The 19,732-nt window shown below is 34.0% G+C and overlaps 1 protein-coding gene across 1 annotated transcript in view; it reads left to right on the top strand.

Moving 5' to 3' along the window:
* LOC123548479 (synaptotagmin-1-like) overlaps positions 1–17,899 on the top strand; it is a 157,643-nt gene extending 139,744 nt beyond the window's left edge. The window contains exons 4-7 of the mRNA XM_045335781.2: positions 8,202–8,395; positions 11,781–12,218; positions 12,920–13,031; positions 15,771–17,899. Of these exons, the coding sequence (XP_045191716.2) occupies positions 8,202–8,395; positions 11,781–12,218; positions 12,920–13,031; positions 15,771–16,078 (1,052 nt within the window). The 3' untranslated portion in view covers positions 16,079–17,899. The remainder of the gene's footprint in view (positions 1–8,201; positions 8,396–11,780; positions 12,219–12,919; positions 13,032–15,770) is intronic.
* Positions 17,900–19,732: the final 1,833 nt, after the last annotated feature.

The raw sequence follows: 19,732 nt of genomic DNA, 5'->3' as shown, positions 1-19,732 counted from the left end.
GAAACTACTTCATTATTTATACAATCACTCAGTGCGTTTAACCAGAGAGTGGTAATGTGAAAAAAGGACAAAAGTCCAGCAGGAAAAACTTCACAACTGACTTTTCTTTGTCTTGGAACATGACCTACATACGCTACGATACCAGTACATGTATAATTACTCGGACATGTCCGTTCGTGTAGTGCTCGTAAGAAATTTCCCTGATTGAGCGAAAATCGGAATGCGAATTAGGAAATAAGTAATAATAGTAAGAATATTGAATTTTCTGAAAGTCTGTGGCAGTTTTCTAATAGAATAAGAGTCTTTTAATTCAATAAAAGGGTGCTCGACTGCTGCTGAAGTACTCGCCATCACAAAACAGTCATGTAGAATTAAGAACCAGTATTTCATTGGTCGAGCCGATCAGCTGATAAGCCTCCACGAGATTTGATTTTACGAACATTTCCGATAAATTCCGAAGTTCCTGTGAAATGGGCTATTGCATGGGACAAAATACTAGCTGAATTGTAAAATTAGGCAGACATTTTCCAAAGCTATAGAACGTATATCGCTTTAAGAATTTATCATTGATATATTATAAAGCATTTTCTATATTTTGATCCAGGCTCACTCCATTCAATAACGTACCAAACGAAAGGTGTTTGGAGCCGCAAATGTACTTAGTGAGTAGGTTATAGGAAAAAGATGTTTCCTTTTGTGAAGAAAGCACCAAACTTTGTATGTAACTATTTTGAAGTATGCTGAATCCAAAAAAAAGGAGGAGACACGCTGTTCGCTAACCTCAATTAGCTTAAAATGAGGCCCCAAAAAGGGACCTATATTCTATGTGTTTTAATCATATATTTTTGTAAGCAATGTCCAAAGGGTTAATTTATAACCTAGATAAGTAACTATTATTGACATAATATTTATTTAGTTACATTTTATACACATTTAATATATAGGACACTGACAAATGACATAGATGAGGCCCTAAAAGGGGGAAAATCGTTTAAAAATTTCATTTACAGGATGACTTTATTTTTTAGTGTGAATTATTTATCACTCTTGTAAACAAAACTTATTTTAGTATTTTTAAAATTATATCAAAATATTATTTAAACATTCTTTACATTTTGAGGTTCATTAAGGGTATTTTATAAAACAAGTTCACATATAGGTACATACTGTAATTCATATAATCAACTTAAGTTTACAGTACTTATACTTTACATGGAGTACCGATAGTTTAATTTCCCTATGAATATTATTATTAAGCATTCAAAAGAGTAGCTAAAGAAGGGGTTATTTTGTGTTTTTCTTGTAAATTCAATAACTAATGTAAATTCATGTAAAACGTATTATACAAAACATAATTTCTATGTTTTTCAAGACAATTAATGACTTCAAGCTAAAGAATACGATCATCCTTATGCTTTCTTCACAACAAAAGAATATGGAATGTGAGCTAAATGTATTGTTGTATTTATTATTGCTAATTTATACTATATTCAATGATTTTAGTTTATTTGAATTTGATTAAGATTTCAAGTTTTAGAATCAGTCTAAATTCCGCTTTCTTAAAAATAGCACTGGTATTGTATGATAGATTAACCTTTATACGGTTTGAACCAACGACCTTCCTATTGATCTGACACACTTTTACCACTAGACGGTCTCTCTCACTGAACCACTCCAAAGAGCAGTGATTTCCTGCAGACACCACAAGAACGCAAATAGTTACATATCAAAATATGTTTAAGATGAAAATATGATACAGAAATAAAGAAAGTCATACCAAATAGAGTTAGATGTAAATTTTTTAAGGTAAAGATTAATCGATTAGTTTATAAACAATGTCTCCTTAAAATGTACTGAGCTACAGTTATTTTGCATATTAAGCCTTCTGATAAATAACGAAATAGTGTATTTTCTGTCTTAGGTTCCAAATCAGCCCATATAGTAATAATATGTATCTGATAAACTTACAAAAGTTGAAAGAAAAGTTACGACCAGGATACCCTAAACAAACAGCTTTTAATTTTAAGTGTAACAACCCTTTCAATATTTAACTAAAACTGTAATTTGCCAGTATTTCACTCTCTAGCACACATGCCTTCAAAATGTCTAAGTACACAGGATTGGCTTGATGCATTTATATCTGACTTTGTATGTATTCTTGTAGTTACAGTGATGAGTTTCCTCCAACTTATAGCAGCTAATTATGAAGCATATTGCATAATTAAAGCTAAGTACCAGTTCTCTTGACCATTTCCAGTTGACAGGATTAGCAATGTCAATGCATGCTATAAATGCCTGTCTACAACCTGCTTGATATAATGTTATTTGCTGCATACGTGAACATCTCTCAGGGGTTTGCTTTCATTACGTCTAATTGCTTAAGAAAATATGTTCTCTGGCTTCATTTTGATATTTCTTTGCATGATAGAACAACCTATCCTTCCAGATGTCATGTGCGTTTCTTGAATCTTTAAAAACGGCATAACCATAAGTAAAGATATCCTATGCCTTGCAAACGTATTGAGACAGTATCACAACAAGATAATGCATTATAAAGAATGTTAGCTTTAAGTCTATGTTCTTGGATGTGTCTTTTCCTGTTGGATTTTTGTCCTTGTTTTTATGCCAAAAAGACGGCTTGCTACGGAATTAGTCAGCATGTACTAGAACTGTTTGGAACAGTCAAATGAAGCTACAGCTTACAACTAGCAAACTGTTTTACTATAGAAAATACCAGTGTGTATCAGTATTGGTTGCTCGTAAAATTATCCCCTTGTGGTTTTGTTTTTATGCATCTGTGGCAAACAAATGTGTACCTTGTCGCACGCATACCAGCTAGTGCACCACATGTTGTGACTTCAAACTTTTGGAACAATACATGATCATGTTATAAACAAAGGTATCAAGCTGTAAGTCAGTAAATGGTGCCAGATACCATTCTAGTTCCAAAAGGAAATAGACAGCATGAAAATATCTAAATTACCTGATGTTCACATTTCTAATATTTATATACGAAGCCATGTTTGGGGAAAGACATTAAGGTATGAACATACTAAATAGCTGGCCTTCTATATTCTAGATAAGGTTGACAAATTTCAAATGGCTACAGCACAGAGCAGGACCCGTTTTAAATGTCTGTAGCTTATATTTTTACATTTTCTTAAAGAATATTGTCAGTGCTGGAAAAATAACATCAAAAGAAAATTGGGGCTCATGTACTTCGATCAAACAAACAAACTACAATATCATCTAAAAATGATACTCCAAATTGTATGACCTACATTTCCATAATAAATCTGTCATGCTATCATATTGTTGCGAAAATGCTTCCTATATGTCAAGGATAGATCTATTATGTAATTCAGCAAAAATATAAAAAAGGAAGGAAAAAAGCTCTACAGAGCAATGTAGGAGGACTTTTTGCATGCGCCATTTTGCGATTACCATTATATTTTTTTTCCGCGCCAGTTTTCTATCTAGTTTCTGTATACCATAAATGTGACCCTTGCATTGCTTAATTCTGTTGAATCTGGATTGACCAGTAATGACACTTCACTTTCATTACTATGTACACTTCATAGAACCATCAAATGCCAGTGCAATAACACATTCATGAAAATATAAATTTGTCAAACAAATGTATTAGAGAAGAACTGGAAAGCCTATTAGAATTCTTAGATATCTATTGAATGGGTGTAAATATAAGTTTCTTTTATTTTATGGGTTTTTGGATGAGTCATTTGATTTGAAAACATGATTATTTCATATACTGTTATGTAACATAAAAAATGGTCCATTGAAAGGCCTCTCTTTTTTAGATAAATCTATTGCCCTAATAAATCCAGATATATAGGTTACCTCGAGGACCTAAACATATGAATAGTTTTACTTTTTTGATATTTTATATATAAGATCCATGAATTGTGTTTCTTTACTTATGTTAAGTTCAGTAATATGATATTTTAACAAATGAAATAATAATTTGCCCTTAAAATATGACTTTTAACAATTTTCCCTTGAAGGACCTCGTATTGTTTTTCCTGAGTCATGTGTATTGAATGCTTATAAAATCTAATTGAATAAATTTTGTTTCAAGGGTTATAATTGGTTAAGGTAATGAATAAACATTTTTGAAATTGTTCTAGATATATTTAATAGAAATAAAAAAGGTAGTTCCCCTTTGGGGCCTCATGTTTTGGTCTATTCAAGCCAACAAATCGTATGTGTAGTCCATTCCTGATCCAGTATACTTTATAATACTTAAATACAAACTTTCATTCTTTCTTCGTAAGAAACATCTTTTCACTCGCAGTTTTGAAATTAAACATACAGTAAAATCTGATTACCTCCCTTTTTAGTATGTATCTTGAAAAATAAGAGTATTCTGTAGTAAACTTTGTATATTTGTCAATACCAAATGGTTGTTTGTCTATGCTAGTGATATGTTATCCATGTTTAGATCATATGAAACATTACTTTATAGATAAATTTCAATTCAAAAGTAAAAAAATATTTTTTTCAAGACATTTTTACCTCCCTTTTATAAACTGATTTAAAAGGAGGTTCCAGGGCAGATATAGCGTGTCTCCTCCTCTTGTAGGATTTGGGATACCTTAAAGTAATTTCATGCAAAATTTGGTGCTTTCTTCACAAACGGGAACATCTTTGCCATTTTTTGTTCCATATCTTACTCGCTAACTGAGGAAATTCCCATTGAAACATCAATTTCGTTTTCCGTATAGACAAATTGCTATTCAATTATATTATAATGGCATTTGACAGAAGACACTGTCCGCGCCTAAGAACGTATCAACGGTTTTTGCAGCTCACTAATTGGTTTATAAAGACAAAATTATGGTTGACAATCTAAAAGTAGATAATTATCTAATTTTACCTAACCATTTCCGAGAGAGTCGTCTTACTAATAGACGTTAATTGTTTCGAAGATCGAATTGTTGTGGCTTACACAGCATTAAACACATTCTAAAAGAAAATTTCTCTTTCATCTGGTTAAGCATATTTACTGCTGTTTAATCTACATTTTCCGTCACAAGATCCTTCATAGACTATTATGTTTCCATTGTGATTATAACTGAGCCGCACCATGAGAAAACCAACATAGCATCCGCGCAGTCTGGTCAGAATCCATGCTGGTCACTTTCAAAACCTATTGCAATTAGAGAAACCGTTAGCGAACAACATGGATCCTGACCAGACTGTGCGGATGCGCAGGCTGGTCTGGATCCATGCTGGTCGCAAAACCACTATGTTGGTTTTCTCATGGCGCGGCACATATGTCGTTCTAAATAACTCCGAAGCTGAAAACAGTATCTCTTTTAATTTTCAAAACATCTTTTAAATAGTCTGAAATTTTTAAACAAAAAAGAAGAGAACGATTTTGGCTGGTTAGTTTCCACAGTAAATTGTGATCATTTTGAACACAAGAATTTAAAATCAGACTTTGTTTTAATTTGTCGACGGATTGCTTTGAAACTTTCAAGATATCTTAGTTAGTATAAAAATCAACATTCCCATAATTTCTAAACAAAAAAATTTCAAATGTTGATTTAAAAAGATTTTATTAGCATCCTCGGAAAGCTTAAGAATGATGTATGGATTATATCTTGATTATATCTTGCAAGATAAGCTGCAGTAACTGTTCCTGTCCAGGACTGTGTGGATCAGACTGTAGTACTAAAAACGACTGGCAAAACTTGTAAACATATTTTCAATTTAAAATTAACTCATAGCATTTTCGTATATTCAATCAATGTTGCTTTAAACATATTTCTAGACTAGAAAGGAAAGTTCGTGCTAAATGAACAGTCCGGGACCATGATAAAAATTCCAAAACAAATAAGACTCAAACAAATGTAACGAAAACTTGTTTCAACGTTTATCAATCAAATCAGTCGAAATATAAGAAAACTAGTAGTTGTTTGTAATGACATGCATGGAATAAGTCTAAGCAAGAACGAACCCGAGCACAGCAAATTACAGTAATAAATGAAATGTCATATAGTTGCCCAAGAAGGTGAAAGAAAGCACTTAAGTTTTGTAGGATTTCAACTTGATGTTTAAATGTTTTAATCTCACACGAATTTTATCTTAAGGGTAAAAACAATAAAACTCATTAATTAACAATTCTGCGAAACACAAAGAAGAAATTCACGAACATTTTATGTACGTCAATAGAAGGATCAGAGTGTGTTTGGGCGTGAGAAAGCCCAGCCCTAATTTTTATGCCCCCTAAGGGAGGCATGTAGTTTTTGAACCGTCTGTCCGTCTGTCGGCCTGTCGGTCTGTCCGCAATTTTCGTGTCCGGTCCGTATCTTTGTCATCCATGGATGGATTTTCAAATAACTTGGCATGAATGTGTACCACAGTAAGACGACGTGTCGCGCGCAAGACCCAGGTCTGTAGCTCAAAGGTCAAGGTCACACTTAGACGTTAAAGGTCATATTTCATGTGCATTGATGGGCGTGTCCGGTCCATATCTTTGTCATGCATGGATGGATTTTCAAATAACTTGGCATGAATGTGTACCACAGTAAGACGACGTGTCGCGCGCAAGACGCAGGTCCGTAGCTCAAAGGTCAAGGTCACACTTAGACGTTAAAGGTCATTTTTCATGATAGTGCATTGATGGGCGTGTCCGGTCCATATCTTTGTCATCCATGGATGGATTTTCAAGTAACTACGCATAAATGTGTGGCACAGTAAGACGACGTGTCGCGCGCAAGACCCAGGTCTGTAGCTAAAAGGTCAAGGTCACACTTAGACGTTAAAGGTCATATTTCATGATAGTGCATTGATGGACGTGTCCGGTCCATATCTTTGTCATCCACGAATGGATTTTCAAATAACTTGGCATGAATGTGTACCACAGAAAGACGACGTGTCGCGCGCAAGACCCAGGTCCGTAGCTCAAAGGTCAAGGTCACACTTAGACGTTAAAGGTCATTTTTAATGATAGTGCATTGATGGGCGTGTCCGGTCCATATCTTTGTCATCCATGGATGGATTTTCAAGTAACTACGCATAAATGTGTGGCACAGTAAGACGACGTGTCGAGCGCAAGACCCAGGTCTAGTTATTTCAAAATCCATCCATAAATGACAAACTTATACTAACTCAAGGTCAAGGTCACACAAAATACCCATTTTTGATAAGTCTTTCCCACTGACAGATAATTTTATGATGTTGACCCCTGAAAGACCTTAATCTTGAAGATCCAATTGTCCTAATCTCTAACATCGGCCATAACTATTCATTCAAAGTGCCATCGGGGGCATGTGTCATCCTATAGAGACAGCTCTTGTTTGCTTCTTTTTAAGTACAGTTTGACCTTTAAGAAACAATTAAAGCTGGCTGTATTAATGATGATGGGAGATTCAGGAGACTGCTTATAATATGAAAGGCAGTCGTTTGATAGATATACTATCTGACATTCCACAATAAAGTCAATAAAGATCACAACAGAGATGAGCCTTTCACAGACTTAGTCTTTTTTTTTGTCAGACAAAGTGTGCTGTACTTGTACAGCCACCCTCTGATCTGAATTCAATGAAATAATGTTGCCTATTTTCTCTTAGGGTTAAAACTGTTTTTAAAATCTGTGCTTTTGTTTTAGAAATTCACATACGAAATTGATGTAATCGGACCTACAGTATAAATCGTCGTCGTTTCTTTTCTATTTCTGTTGCCTTTTGATTTGTGTGTCAAACCTAAACAAAATACATACAGCCTTATGTTTAATTGTACTGAAAGTTCAATATATTTTCAAGATTAGTGAATACTGCATATGTTTTAAGTATATTAACCTGAAACCTTCTTCTTGACAATTTGGTGGCGTCGTAAAATTTATTAAAACATTTTATTCTGTCAGATTGTTATAACAATTTTGTACGTGCATTATAATTCATTCATGAAATCGTATTATTATTATTATTATTTTTCACTGACCTCATTCCTTTTACATTATGTAACTTGTGCACATCTTAGTTGCGAGATGTTTTACTTTAAGATAATTTTTCATTGCTGTCATCACGTATCTGATCATCAAAAGTACTTGAAATGTTTACACATTTCGAATGCAATAGCTTTATGCAAGGAATGCAGTGGTTAAGGTGATCTTTCAAGATGTATTTTACAGGTATATACACATGTCGAAAATGGCGAATATCCTTTTACTTTTTCAGATAACAGCTCTGGCACGACAACACCGGCATCAATCGGAGGTCTTCGTGAGTTTACGTACACCTTTCAGTCTACACCCCTAATCAGTTCAGACGGCTTGCCCTCTCCAATCCCCCCGGGTAACAGACAACGCCGTGCTTCAATGCAAGACGCCATAGACTTTCGTAAAATAGATTCGAAGCTCTATGATAGAAGGGTAATTTTCTTTTTAAGCAGTATGGATAATAAAAAACCCAACCTTCCTATTGCAAAACAAATTCACTTAAAATATTAAAAACGCAACATCCAAATTGTGATATTCAATAATGGTTATTATTTTTGCTGAAATATGATCTAAATAGGTTATTTCTCCGCGACCACTATCACTTTTACAGTTGATGCTTATGCTTGTTTTACATGCTATACAAAATTCAAATCGTACATTTACAAAAACCAAATATTATTACATATTGAAGTAGATTTTTGACTCATGAAACGTTTTTCTCTAAAGTTTGGCGAATGTTTTTTCTTCTTATTAAATCGTGATTCGCTTTTTGTCAGTAGTAGGCGTATCTTTCAATTATTCGATGAAGCTTTATAACTTCACACGACCAAGTATCATACAGTCATTTCGGTACGAAGAACCGTGAACACTGTTACGTGACATCATCTCCTCAGCGATTTAACGTACTTAAAACGGCATTTATTTGATATTCCTTATCTACGGCCGAATACAAATCTAACAAGACTTATGGGAATACGAGGTTTACTAGAAATAGTCATGCACAGAAGAATTGCCATTGTTACCTTTATTTATTATGCATATGTAATTAATATGCACGTTAGAAAACTCTTCCCGGAACAAATGAACCGTTTTTTAAAGTCCTTGAGTGCATATCAGGGTTAACTTGTTTTCTTATAAATGCACTTTGGATGTAATTTTGAATTTAATCTTCTTTTATTATAATAGATAATTAATTTAAAGATTTATTCAATTTTGGTGCAAAGCGAATTACATATAATCGAATGATAAATGCTTAATCTATTCTAAGAACCTGATTCAAAACGTAATGACAGACAGGCCAGCTTTGATCAAACTACACCTTAATTTAAATGCTTTCCTGTCCCAGAGAATATCTGACAAAAGACATGTCAGTGTTAAACCGTATCCTAATTTGTTGACAACAAATATAAAGTAGAATCGTTTTTATATTTTATATACATTGTATGAGGAGGACAGTTCTTTCGTGTGTAAATTAAAAAAACGGAAGCGTTTAAAATAAGTTTTATAGTCATTTTACATTAAAGTTTATGTCCACTGCTATCCTTTTGTCATCTGCATACCGCTTTTCTACAAATATGTAATCAAACGTTATGCATTTACACAATATATTCAGTTAACATAATGTGCTCTAAATTGTTGTGGGTGTTCATATATATAATTTTACAGCTGTGCTTTGTAATAATAAAAGCATTACAAGATTTTAATTGCTATTTGTCTGTTCATATATTACCAAAACTGATTTCCATCTGCAAAACTATCCTAAAATAGCTTTAGCTGGCCAAGTTGTTAGCTATGGAATACAAGTATAAACGTTATTTTATAACCTGTTTTCTGTAAATTTCTAAAATATCCACTATATTGTTTGCTACGGACCTACTGTTTCTCAGCGGACCTATTTACCAGTGCATTTACTTATTTCGAGTTTTACTTTAAATAAAAACAATTGAAGGTTATATAAAGGCATTTTTAGCCCACCATCATCAGATGGTGGGCTATTCAAATCACTCTGCGTCCGTGGTCCGTCCGTCCGTTAACAATTTCTCGTTATCGCATCTCCTCAGAAACTACTGGGGAATTTTGACCAAACTTTGTCAGAATGATGTATTGGTACCCTAGTTGTGTCCCCCAGAAAATCAGACTGGTTCAACAATTTTTGAGTGAGTTATGGCCCTTTGTTTATTTTTATAATTTACATAGATTTATATAGGGAAAAACTTTGAAAATCTTCTTGTCCAAAATCACAGAGCCTAGGGCTTTAATATTTGGTATGTAGCATCATCTAGTAATCCTCTACAAAGATGATTCAAATTATTTCCCTGGGGTCAAATATGGCCCCATCCCGGGGGTCACCTGGTTTATTAGACTTATATAGGGAAAACTTTGAAAAACCTCTTGTCCAAACCAAGCGCCTATGGGCTTGTTTAATATTTATTTTGTAATTTTGAATCACAAAGTGATTTTGTATTAGCATTTGTTTCAATTTTAATTATCCCCTAGGCAAATATGGCCCGCCCGGGGGTCACATGGTTTACATAGACTAATATAGAGAAATATTTTGAAAATCTTCTTGTCCAAAACCACACAGCCTAGGGCTTTGATATTTGTAATGTAGCATCATCTAGTGGTTCTCTACCAAGTTTGTTCAAATTATCCCCCTAGGGTCAAATATGGCCCAGCCCCGGGGGTCACATGGTTCATATAGACTTATATAGGGAAAAACGTTTAAAATCTTCTTGTCCATAACCTACAACATTCAAATTTGGACCACATGTATAGTTTTGAGTGGCAAGATAAACTTTGACCTGAGTTGACCTTGATTTTGACCTAGTGACCTACTTCTACGTTTCTCAAGCTACAGCCTTCAAATTTGGACCACATGCATAGTTTTGTGCACGGAAAACAACTTTGACATTGACATTGACCTAGTGACCTATTTACACATTTTTGACCACATGCATAGTTTTGTGTTCAGAAATGAAATTTAACCTTGATTTTGACCTAGTGACCTACTTTCACATTTCTCAAGCTACAGGCTTCAAATTTGGACCACATGCATAGGTTTGTGCACAGAAAAAACTTTGACCTTGACATTGACCTAGTGACCTATTTACACATTTTTGAAGGTACAGGCTTCGAATTTGGACCACATGCATAGTTTTGTGTTCCGAAATGAAATTTGTCCTTGATTTTGACCTAGTGACCTACTTCCAAATTTCTCAAGCTACAGCCTTCAAATTTGGACCACATGCATAGTTTTGTGTACCAAAATAAACTTTGATCTTGAGATTGACTTAGTGACCTACTTTCACATTTCTGAAGCTACAGTCCAAATTTGGACTAATGCATATTTTTGTGTACCGAATTGAAATTTGACGTTGATTTTTACCTAGTACCTACTTTCACATTTCTCAAGCTACAGCCTCCAAATTTGAAGCACATGCATAGTTTTGTATACCAAAATGAACTTTGATCTTGAAATTGATCTATTGACCTACTTTCACATTTTTCAAGCTACAGCTTTCAAATTTGGACCACATGCATGGACCACATGCACAGTGTTGTGTACCGAAATGAAATTTGACCTTGATTTTGACCTTGAGCTCGTCTTGAAATTTGGAACATTTAAAAATGGCTCAATGGTGGGCGCCAAGATCACTCTGTGATCTCTTGTTAATTTTCCAGTTGTTACACATTTTATGCTTAACAAATGCAGCACATTTTATGCTTAACAAATGCAATGACATTTTTTAATTTTCCAGTTCTTGCCTCTAGATTAATGGATCTTTATGCTAATATAAAGGTATTTTTAATATTCCAGTTGTTGCAACGACAACAGTCAGTCGCCAGCATTGAAGAGGATCCACTCGGAAGCATAAATTTTAGTGTAGAATTTAATTCTGAAACCAGTTTGCTCACAGTCTATCTTGTAGAAGCCGAGAATCTTGTGTCACGTGACTTCAGTGGAACTTCTGACCCATACTGTAAAGTGTGCGTTCTTCCTGATCGCCGAAATCAGCTTAAAAGTAAAATTCATAGAAAAACTACAAATCCAGTTTTCGACGAAGAATTTATTTTTGAAATTGATCCAGATATGTTACAAACTATGACACTAGAGTTGCTCATTTTCGATTATGACCAGTTTTCGCGACATGACTGTATTGGACAGGTTAAATTGCCATTTGAGAATGTTGATTTTTCTCAGCGACAGACATTCTGGAAGCCTATTGCCAAGCGAGAACAAAAAGGAATAACATCGGTAAGCATAGCTATGTATATCAGCCTCAGTAACTATGAATAGTAACACAAATCAAATATTAGATTGTTTCGTATTCATTTAGAAAAAAAAACCTGACAGGCCACATACCTAATTATTTTATTCATGATTTGATACATAACTATCATACTGCATATATGTTTTAAGGATTCATAAATAATATGTATAAACATTTAAAGTCCAATAAGATTTTATGTTAAAACATAAATGCATGTTTAGAAAGCTTGAGTAGTCTTTGCACATGAACATAATTATACGGTCAGAGACATAAAGGAAGATAAACAAAACAATGGATTCAGTACTGCTTTCTACTATGTGTACCAAATATTGAAACCTTTGAAGTATGTTTTAGAAAAAATTGGAATTTAACAAGATATTGATATATTTAATATTCATCGCCAATTATGTGGCAGCCATATTAAATACAAAGTCATTATGGCCTTTTAAGTTTAACTGTCGGAGGCAACTATTGACCTCAGTTGTCAGTGTCAGAAACCCAACCAAATAAAATGTAGTGAAATCATCCAATGGTAGTCCTTGATTATTGTCAAATGAAAAACCACGAGAAAGTCGTGTTGTTAAATTTGGGATTGTTAACGTTCTTTTTATCGGACTGGTTACCTGAATACTTCTACATCTAGAGTACTCTACTAAAAATTAACATGTGTTTTGTTTTATTTCAGAATGGCGACTTGATATTTTCTTTGGGATACCTGTCGAGTGCAGAACGACTTACTGTTGTAGTCATGAAAGCCAGAAATTTACGACATACGGAAGAGGGCAAAATTACAATGGGTAAATGAATTTCTTTTAACCATGTTTAACTAAAGTCACAAACAGGTTTTCTGTTCCAAGTATATGGGGGAGCGGGGCTATTTTGTAGTCACGCATGAATACATCTGTCCGCTAATCCGATCGTCCCTCAAAAAAACGTCTTAACTGCCGGGAATGTTTTCATAAAATTTGTATCTGTTATAAATCTCATTAAGATAGTGTTCGGAACGCATAACCCCAGTCATGAGTCAATTTGGAAATTATATTGTTTAATTTCGTGTCCGCTCCATATTGTCTGAACTGCTTTTAAACCTTCCATGAAACTAACATCAATTATTAATTGGAAACGCAAAACCCAGGTCACTTAGTCCAAGGTCGTGGCCATAGAGACCCAAGGTCAAACAGCTTAACTTAATGTCTGCTATTGATCTTTCAGTCGCTGGTAAGACTGTCATAAAACTAGCATGGGTAATTTACTTCATTAAGACGACGTGCAGTGTGTGATAATATTCAGTTGGTATACAATATGAATAATATCATGAATAGTTTAGGTTTGTGCACCCGGTTTATTACTATTGGTACACTAATCATAGGGCGTTTTATACCTGGGTTACTTCATTGCAATCGTTGCAGCTTAATGAACCAAAGTGCGAATGTTTTCGCTGACATGTTTTGATAAAATAAATTGATACCTTAACATTGACTTCAGTTGTCACAAGAGTTTACCATATGTTACAAAGGATATGCAGCAAGTTGTTTAGTATACATTATTGATAATATGTCTTTCATAATGAATCTTATCAACATGTAAACATCAAAGTGATGTAGAAATAAGGCTTTATGAATTTTCACTTTAAATAAAGTCTTAAGCAAGCAACATCTGTTCCAACTGACTTTTAAAGATATAAATAGCAGATACATCTGTTCGCTAGGTAAATACTGTAAAATCAGTAATATTCGTAGGGGATGAATGCTCGTGGATTTCATTTCTGTGCCAATTCACGAAAATAAATCCCAAGGAACGAGTAGACTTCACATCCATTTTAAGTACAAAAATACATGAATGTCTTTTCACGAGAACTCACGAAACAGCCATTCTGACCAAAACCACGACATTTTGCGCCCACACAAACGATTTCATAGTGGTTCAGTTGTTAAGGCAATTTTCCCGAAAAAACTTCGAGGCAGACATGTGAAAGCCAGTAATGAGTTTTGTAAACACTTGAAAATCTCTGGCGGCAACATTGATGTAGCCCTGTTTGATTTGTCTTATGCCGTCTCAGACCAGATAATCTAGAAAATTGTTTCCCAACACATTATTGGATTTTATTGTTTAAATAAATAATATGATGACATTGATCATTTTTCGTCGACACCAGTCAGTTGCTGCATAGTTATATTAAAAAGTTTTTTTCACAAGCCACAATGTTTGCAGTTTTCATTAGTCTTCTCGAAGAAAATTCTGCGGTCTTTTATCAACGATCGTAGATTCACACTGGTGACATATCTTAAAATGCTTTATCGGTTATAGATCCTAGATTTTTTATATAATTTGTTTGACAAATAACGTACTTTTGATATAAAAATTGTTGTAGTATTTGATAAATTATGTCGAATTAAAGAGTCGACATTGGTAGAACAAGAAACATTATCTCGGTCAATCCGTATTTGTAACAAAGCGGATTGACTTAATTAAGGCAGGAACTGTCTTAAAATCCACCTGTACTTAGAAACACTTGATGCGGTTGATCATTCTCGCAAAACGATCTGTTGCTGAAGAAATTTTGTTTATCCCGTAAGCTATTCAGTACACAAACTAAACTTTTTGGTATATGGATTTGCTATAAAAAAAAATACACACAAAACGAAACATTATCATGTCAAACCAATTATCTATGTAGTATTTCATTGAATACAGCAAATAATACACATTTGCCGACGGCATTCTTATCACGTACTTAATACGTCTATTTCCGGACTTTTTTCTTATATTTCTTTATCAGATTCGATCTCTGGGAGATTCCTCCGATGATACAAAGTAACCTATATCTTAAGCAGCAATGACATGAAAAATTGATGCACTTTTAAAAGTTCACGAAAATAATGCTTACTGTGTCTTTTGTTGATATATGACCGTACATATGACCGTAGTACAATTTGTAAAGCAACAGTGTTTAAAGGCAAACCTCTAAATTAAAAGCAATTCATTGGGCATGATAGCACCTTTGAAAACTATTCCTTTTAATATTTTGAATAATTTGATCTGTTTAAAGTTATTATCATTTTATTTCATTTTAAAAATTGAAGTATTCGTACTAGGTTTATGAAAACAAAACTGACCGTAATTTAGTCAGGTTTTGCTCTTCTCTTTTAATAGCATATGGAAACTGTATACTTTTTTATTCTTGAACTTTGAACAGTTTACATGTTTTTTTAAATGTACAGTGGTTTTATATGAGTGACTATATTGTATAAGAATGATTTTAAATGGTCTGTTATCTTCTATATTTATGATTGTCTCGGATTTGTAGAAATGTGTTTACAAGAGTTTGATATTAACACATTTAGAAATTTACAATTTTTTAAACATCACATTGCTTTTTTATTGGGCAGAAATATTGTCAACATCTGGAAAAATATTTCCATCATCGTCTCCGCATCAGCTGACAGTTTCAACTTATAAAAATAGGTAGTTATACAATATAATAAAATAATGCAAAGACTAAAAATACAAAATATTTGCGTTTCTATGTATTACAGACCCCTATGTGAAAGTATTGCTCAGCTTCGGAAACGGTAAAAAATCAAAGAAGAAAAAGACATCAACGAAACATAATGTGCTCACACCTGTTTGGAATGAAGCTTTGACCTTCAATTTGCCAAAAGACTACTTGAACTCTGTTTCCCTTGAGTTTCATGTGTGTCATGATAATAAAATGGGGAACGACGAAATTCTAGGACGTACCAGGATCTCGAAAGAATCAACCGGGGATGAAAGACTGCATTGGGATGAAATGGTAAACTGCAGAAGCGCCGTGGCTAGATGGCATACACTGTCCATATTGTGACATCAAAAAAATATCTGAAGTCGACAGCAAAAACAAAATGTTTACGAATACTTCGTGATAGTGATGTTTGTAACACTATAGCCGTAACAAAAATATGTTTGTGATTGTAGGATACCGTTCTACAACACATACGTTGTTGGCCTATACATGCATATTATTATTGTCTAAAAGGTTGTAACAGCTTTCTATATATGATTAATTAAATACATAAACGCCTTGTATTGGAGTGGGACAAATAACCATGCTTTCACTTTATAAACACATTAGATGGAAACACGATATTTCTACATAGCAAATTTTGTATTCATTCGATAAATTATTCAAACATTTCGTCTAAATCTGGAAATTCAATGATTTTTGAGTCGGCTAAAGGCTGAAAGCCTTTTGACGAGTCCTTGCTATCCAACGATTCTCTAAATGGACCGAATAACATGTGAAGGGATGTAGTTCCATTAGATTTCTCAAATTTCAAACAGTTCACTGCATGAATGAAGTTAAGTTGTGTCAATTCCCTTTGCTATGACCAATATACGATGTAATCTGTCATATTTATGACTTGTAATTGTGCAATTCTCGAATGTAACTCATTAAGCATAAATGTGCATTTTAAGAATTGCGCAGGCTTACAAAGCTTGGGTAACATCCAGCGAAAGACAAAAAATAGTTCAGCAGGGCTCCAGATAAGATGCGTATTAGCGTAAATTACGTATAGAAATAATGCAAATACGCATGTCTAATAATTTCTAAGCGTATAAAAACGTATATAAAATTAAGAAGCACAGAAACGCACACAATGCTTTTTTAAAAACAAAATCTGAATCGTCTGGATGCGTTAGGTAACATAGCCGATCAGCCTTAATTCTTCCACATTGAACGTAAACACGCATCGTATGATTTCTATAAACTTTGCGTGGGTTGAATTTTGCAGTCAGGTAAACGGATAAATTATCGGAAGAAGAAGCTCTTACTGGTTTGTTTAGTTACTACTGATATCAAAAATGATTTTAATTCTTATTTTTCGAGAAATAAACAAATCGGCGAAACATTAAATTGTATTTTCTTGTAGTTTTTGAAATCGAAAGTAGATCGTCTATGTTTGGCGAAACGAAACAACTTTTTTATGAAAAGATTTAAATAAGATGTAATTTAACCGTAAACTTCAATGTCAGATACTGCCAGTTGCTGCTAAATGTCTTCGTATCATCACAATTTGTAAAATATATTGTTTCAAACTGGAGAAAAGTGTAATCGTATCTGGATATAATATTTTGGGTAAATATCGAGCTGTGTTATGAAATTTTAAGAAAAAAACTAAAAACAAACTGAAACTGGTAGACTATACTGTCAGTACATCAATCATTAGCCGACTCAGGCCATTCAGGCCTTTGATTTTTCAATTTAATACCATTATTTAATCTTTGACGTAAGTATTAAATTCAAAAACTTGTTCCGTTCATTCGCGCACTGCAGCACAGTACCTAACAGATGTGTCTATCGCAGCAGCCGACAAATAAACTTACTCACTGCATTATACAAGGGTGGCGGGAAAATCCAAAACCGCGCATTCAGTTTTCATTGATACTACGTTTTATTTATATACATGTATTATTTTATCATAAAATCTCTAAAGTCTGCGCTAATATGGAGAAATTCGAATGACAAATGATTTAGTCATGTTTTGTAAAAATGTGTTGTAGTTTACCGAATGATTCATATATTTTATACATTCCTAAAATTTTTCTTTCTTCATAAAATGCAGCCATATCAAACAGAATGGACTATATTAACCATGTATCATAAATTAAAGTTGTATCAAATATTGTTGGAGTTTCCATTTTATGTTCTCATAATGGTCATAAAATTTTGAATCCTATGAAAAGCAGATTATACAAAAAAAAAACTCCAAGTGAGCGGACGGAGTGGTCCAGTGGTAACACTGTTTGACTACGAACAAGGGGTCGTAGGTTCGAGGCCCCGCTACTCCATCTAAACTTACTTACATCAGGATAAGAGTCCCGTATATGGGTGCTTTACAACTGATACGCTAAAGAACATGGGAAGCTTCTGAAAGTTGGTAGTATTCTGTATCTTGGACTATTTGTCCGCTAGAAATTACTTGCCGATTGTCATTGCTGGTCTACTGCTTTAAGATTTAATTGAAACATATTTTATAAAGTGCTCCAAAATGAAATGAAAAATGACGCCTTTCTTTGAGACTATACTTTCGTCTGAAATTATGTTGCGTCCGAATACTTTTAAGTCGTTTAGTTTGATACTTTCATAAGAAGACTATGCTATGAGATTAACATGCACAAAAAGGTACAAATTCATCGAATTTGAGATAGGTTTATTTGATAAAGTGCATTTTCGCTATATTGCTGGATGACTGGAGTGACTCTCCTGCTGTAAACGACGTATATCATACGAACCAAACTGCATATATATGTAAGTAGTTTAGTTTGGTTATGGCTTTCACAGTTACCCTAGAAGCAAGTTTTCCAATTTCTTTGCATAACAATCTTTTTTATTCGTGGCCGCACTACTCGTGAAATATTTTATTTTATTTTCATACCATTCGATGAAAAAAAACCATATTCATGAACAAAAAAACTTGAATATCCTCTATTTATTTTCTGTATACCAATTAATATAACCAAACGACAAGTCAAATATTTTGATTTTTCGTCTCTATAATAAAAAGCTACTTCCGTGTGTAAACTTGCCCGTGCTTTATTGGATTAATAAAATAAGACATAACTCATTGCTGTGACAGAACTGATCAGTGAAGGAATGTCTTTCTTTGATTTCCTGATGCCTGCATTCAAGGTTTTATCATCTGATGCAAAAATGCAACATGTGCCTATTTCACGCCGATATAGAATTCAACGCTTTATCAACTGATGCTGAAATGCAACATGTGCCTATTTCACGCCTATAATAGAATTATGCGAAAAGTAATCGCGTACATTCCACGTGTCAGCTGTTACAATATTAGCGGTGTTAGTTAACCTATATATATGTAAAGACTATTACAATGAAAATACATGTAAGTTTCACAACGCTTACAAATATGGACTCGGATCTACACAAAAACAAGCATAATATCCAGCAGAAATAGTCACGTTCCGAGACGCAGGCTCCCCAATTCACGCACACGCACGCACGCACGTACGTACACGCACAGAGATCTATAAATTATGCTACACTTTAACACATAGTCTGTAATCAGACCGTATGTTAAGTTCAAAGGAAATAACTCCTTATGCAATTTATAGGAGAAAAACAATTGAAATACAATAAAAAAGGTTTTATTATCAAGAGCAAGACCCACACATAAAACAATATACAAAAATATGCAAACAAAAAATAAAACAAAAAACTAAGAACATGCTTTTCAAACACGAAATAGCGGTTTCAAATATAAGTCGGGTTTAAATCCTCCAGTTTCCTTTATATAAGTTACTGACAGTTCCAAGGCGGTGCCCCTATTTTCAGCTTGTCTGTCCGTCTCGTATTTTGTGTTGCGTATGTTATCTTGTTTGTTGTTGGCGCTCCAGTCCTCTTTCTGTCCGCTACCCTCTACCCCTTCCTTTGCACCCCCTCTCCTTTTACTTCTGTCGTGCCTACCATAATGTTGGCCGCCGGCGCCCAACT

Source organism: Mercenaria mercenaria, chromosome 15, assembly GCF_021730395.1.
Source record: "Mercenaria mercenaria strain notata chromosome 15, MADL_Memer_1, whole genome shotgun sequence".
In the NCBI taxonomy this organism is placed as follows: Eukaryota; Metazoa; Mollusca; class Bivalvia; order Venerida; family Veneridae; genus Mercenaria; species Mercenaria mercenaria.
The sequence above is the reverse complement of the archived record's forward strand: the minus strand, read 5'-3'. Positions and strand labels throughout refer to the sequence as shown.